At 35.3% G+C, this 3,860-nt stretch overlaps 1 protein-coding gene across 1 annotated transcript; it reads left to right on the top strand.

Moving 5' to 3' along the window:
• The first annotated feature begins 650 nt into the window (after window positions 1–650).
• LOC140757805 (plasma kallikrein-like) lies at window positions 651–2,221 on the top strand. The gene is made up of 3 exons (XM_073093676.1): window positions 651–889; window positions 1,285–1,458; window positions 1,910–2,221. Exons 1-3 carry the CDS (start codon window positions 722–724, stop codon window positions 2,057–2,059), a joined length of 492 nt encoding a protein of 163 aa, XP_072949777.1. The 5' UTR covers window positions 651–721; the 3' UTR covers window positions 2,060–2,221.
• Window positions 2,222–3,860: the final 1,639 nt, after the last annotated feature.

The following is a 3,860-nucleotide window of genomic DNA, read 5'->3' as shown; positions in this document are numbered from 1 at the left end:
GAAAACATCGTGAGGAAACCTGCATACCTGAGAGATTTACAAAAAAAAAATCTTAAAGGTATGTGAAGTCTACCAATACGCACTTGGCCAGCGCGGTGGACTATGGTCTAATCCTTCTCATTCTGAGAGGAGACCCGTGCCCAGCAGTGGGACAGTAATTGGTTGATGATGATGATCCGGTAAAAAGTTACATAGGCTTCATTATTCACAAGTGTTCGAGCACGAATTTTGCTTTACTCTTATGTGTCCCTTGATATGCATGATCGGAAAATCAAATAAACTTGTCGGGAAGATTCCAGTCGTAGTATATAGCCGCGATCCCGATGAAATGACAGAAATGAAATATATTTATATGTATAGGCCAACGGTGGCACTTACAAATTGTCAGTTACAATATTTTCTTAAACTACTACTGGATCGGAACGCGATGGAGATAATAAATATAATGTCTGCAGATTATACGCTCGTATTAATAATCAATTTATCCAACTTTGCTACCAAAGATTGAAAAATTACATAAGAAAAATAATAATTATAAATTATTGAAGATTTTCAAATATCGATCGATAGTAGGCAAAAATATGGATTAATTGAGTATTAATAAGGGGGTTATTAATATTAACAATCTAATAACATTTTTAGAATTCCTGGCCATAATTTCCTATGGGTGGGTGGAGAAACATTCAAAAACAGCCTACGAGTGACATTTGATAAAGTAATTATGCATCCGGACGCGCAGTTTGCCGACGGTCAGATACCACGAAATGATATCGCAATACTCCATCTAACCAAACCCTTAAAGTTCACGAAGAAAATCAATTCAATTGCTTTACCGTCTACTGTTTCTACTGACCCAAAGTATGTGTTTGTTGGAAGAGGAACTGATGAGGTAAGGTTATCTTGAACAAAAACAGACAGTTAGTCCTTCGATGGTAGAACTCTTCGTAATTCGGCTTCGAAGGTACCACCGCCATACTATTTCCCTCTTGAAAAAACAATGTTAGAAGCTGCATTGGTCTGGTTTGAAGGGTGTGATAAAGGTGAGTCACTTATACGAGACATTGCATAAAAGGATGTAGGATGTCGCCCACTATTGCGTTGCTACCTCTGGGAAGTACGTTGGAACCCAGATAAGTAGATATGTCTCTTTTGTCTTCCTTAAATGGGAACATACCAGCGCTGAAAACTGCTATTATTGCGAAGAAAAGAGTGTGACGGTGATGCATCTAGAGTCGAACCACCACCTATCACCTTTAATACTACTATAATATATAAATATTGCAGTCTGGTCGGCTGTCGAAGAGCTTGAAAACGATGGATGCAGTAAAGCTGTCCACTCAGGAGTGCGTGAGTCAATTGCCAAAGGAGTACCAAGAAATGATCAAGCCCCAATTGGGTGATCTGGAGAAAGCCATTATTTGCGCCAAACGTCCTGACGGTCAACCAGGGATATGTAGTGTAAGTGCTTTAATTTTTGCCTGTCTGTTTGTCTATCTGTACGTCTGTCTGTTTGTCTGTGTCCACATTCTTTCTTAGTAACGGTTTGCACTGGTTTGATAAGGAACGCTAAAGGACAATCTTCGTTGTTAAGTTTTTTTTACTGTCCCAATATTGGACATGCGTTTCCTCTTAGGATGGGAAGAATTTAAGTTAGGTTAGGTTAGCACCGGCCAAATTCGATTAGATAAACTTCACACGCCTTTGAAAATCTTAGGCGTACAGAATTCCTCATGATTTTCTCATAATAATTTCTAATTTATAATATCAAAATTCTGAATTATTCAAACTTCTGAGTATTCAAACCTTAGACCCCGATCAAGGGTCCTAGTTTCAACCGCTGCCTGCTGGATTGCTTACTTTCTTCTTTATGCTCCTTCTTTATTATAAAAAATGCCCTTTATGTTTTCAGGGAGACTCCGGAAGCCCATTAGTCCAAGAAAGTACGCTAATAGGTCTGGCGTCGTTCATCGGCGGTATGGGCTGTAGCAACGTGCGTTTGGGTTTCTATGTCAATGTGGCCACCTATGTTCCCTGGATCAAGTCTGTGACCAAACTGTGAAACCAAATTGGTTAGAACTAAAAAATATTATAATGCCTTTTTAATTAAATATTTACGGTATGTAAGTAATTTTAAATTAAGTAAATACAGTTACAAATGTAGTTTTATCAGTTCATGTAATTAGTAGACCGATTTTCAATGTAATTTGTGAAAATAAAGTCATTCAAATAAATACTGGTTTATGGTTTTAAAACACATTTCAGAAAATTGGTTGACAACAAAAAAGTATATTCGGCTAGGTGCGAGTCGAACTCGTACCCGATGTGTTCCGTGCCACTTTATATTTAATACATAAATAAAAATGTATTTTTAGTATTTACTATCCGAAAAATAATCGGAAAAATACCTATTTTTTTTAAAACTCATTTATTTTTGAGGAGTTATTTTCAATTTCTTAGCGGTCATAGTGTAGGTTTTCGTTACACACACTGAATTAAAATTTCAGCAAAAGATAGCTCTGTGACGGACGTACAGAGTAAAGTCAGCGGAAGCTTAGTAATAGTCTCGTTTTCACCATTTGCTCACGGCATCCTAAACTGAACTACATAATATATGTTTATTTATATACAGATGTGAAAATAAATACAAAATGTGAAATACAGCACATAAAAGTTTGTTTTCCTCCCAGTAAACAAAGTACACACTTATTTTTCCCATTGTATCGAGGGTTGAAGATATAAAATATCCGTAGCAGGAAATGAGATTCCGTAGGTTCCAATCAATAAGAGGACTTGCGCTACGTTCATCTTGTCATAGACTAAACAACTTTTTATAGAACTGTCTGTATAAATGTAAAATAATAAAAAAATAACAATAATGCGTAATCTATCAATCCACTATATTTCCAAAAAAATAAAGACTTTTGAGAATTTCTCCCTACTGTATATTGTCAAATATCTTTGGTAGGCAAAAATGGGATAGATGTATAAGATAGTTGCTGTGATGCTGTGATGCCAAGGTTTTCTAAAATGTTTTAACCATTTTAGGAAACATAACATATACAACTTCAGTTAAATGAGGTCAGCCATTGCTAAATAAACTTTTACAAACCAACAGACTATAAAAAGTTTGATAAACAATCATCATTTAAGTAATTGCAAAAAATCACCTCCGCTCATAAAAAAAGGAAATATTTCAATGTATACTACAATTTTCAGCTTAATACCTACCAGCCTCTTCTATTTTATTTACGTACTCTATGTCGAAGTATACACGATAGAAATAATATGGATAAGACAATACTTGTATCCAAGCAATGATGTTAAATGTAAGAATGAAACGGAACCATGCAAGCGTGAAGTATGTGTATCGAAAAAATAACTCTCATATAAGCTCAAGTGGAGATATTTATTACTGTACGCTCCAGTAGTTCTGTTGGTAATGTATTGACTTACCTCAAGTTTGTCTTGGTCTTCTCAATGGAAATGTATACTTTTCCTAAGGACACACGAAAGAACATTTATAAATTTTAAATGATATAGTATTTATAAATGTTAAATTTTTGTTGTACGTTGGTTAAAATCGTAGTTCAACTCCGTAGATAAGGCGCACTGCCTGCCTAATAACAGGAATGTAGGCGCTGGCGTGTTCAAGTTTGAAGAGTGAAAGGACGAAACACTTTTTTTAATAGCAATTACCACTCATGTAATAAACCCCGGTTAAAATCGGCATGCTACTTCTATATTATAGCAAATGTGGTAAATGTGTGTGCAAAAATTCTGTACACCGTTTATGAAGTATAAGTATTTCATATATAACAAAGATGAATATTGAAAAACGATTTTAGAAAAATCCGGTAAAA

This window comes from Epargyreus clarus, unplaced genomic scaffold, assembly GCF_041222505.1.
Source record: "Epargyreus clarus isolate Ecla_fem2 unplaced genomic scaffold, WU_Ecla_fem_2.2 ptg000005l, whole genome shotgun sequence".
Classification (NCBI taxonomy): domain Eukaryota; kingdom Metazoa; phylum Arthropoda; class Insecta; order Lepidoptera; family Hesperiidae; genus Epargyreus; species Epargyreus clarus.
The sequence above is the reverse complement of the archived record's forward strand: the minus strand, read 5'-3'. Positions and strand labels throughout refer to the sequence as shown.

Bases quoted from the DNA above. Each gene is read 5' to 3' on its own strand.
- LOC140757805 (XM_073093676.1), top strand. From the start codon at position 722: ATGCATCCGGACGCGCAGTTTGCCGACGGTCAGATACCACGAAATGAT. The intron at 890-1,284 runs GTAAGGTTATCT...TAAATATTGCAG, and splicing joins TTGGAAGAGGAACTGATGAG to TCTGGTCGGCTGTCGAAGAG. The intron at 1,459-1,909 runs GTAAGTGCTTTA...TTATGTTTTCAG, and splicing joins GTCAACCAGGGATATGTAGT to GGAGACTCCGGAAGCCCATT.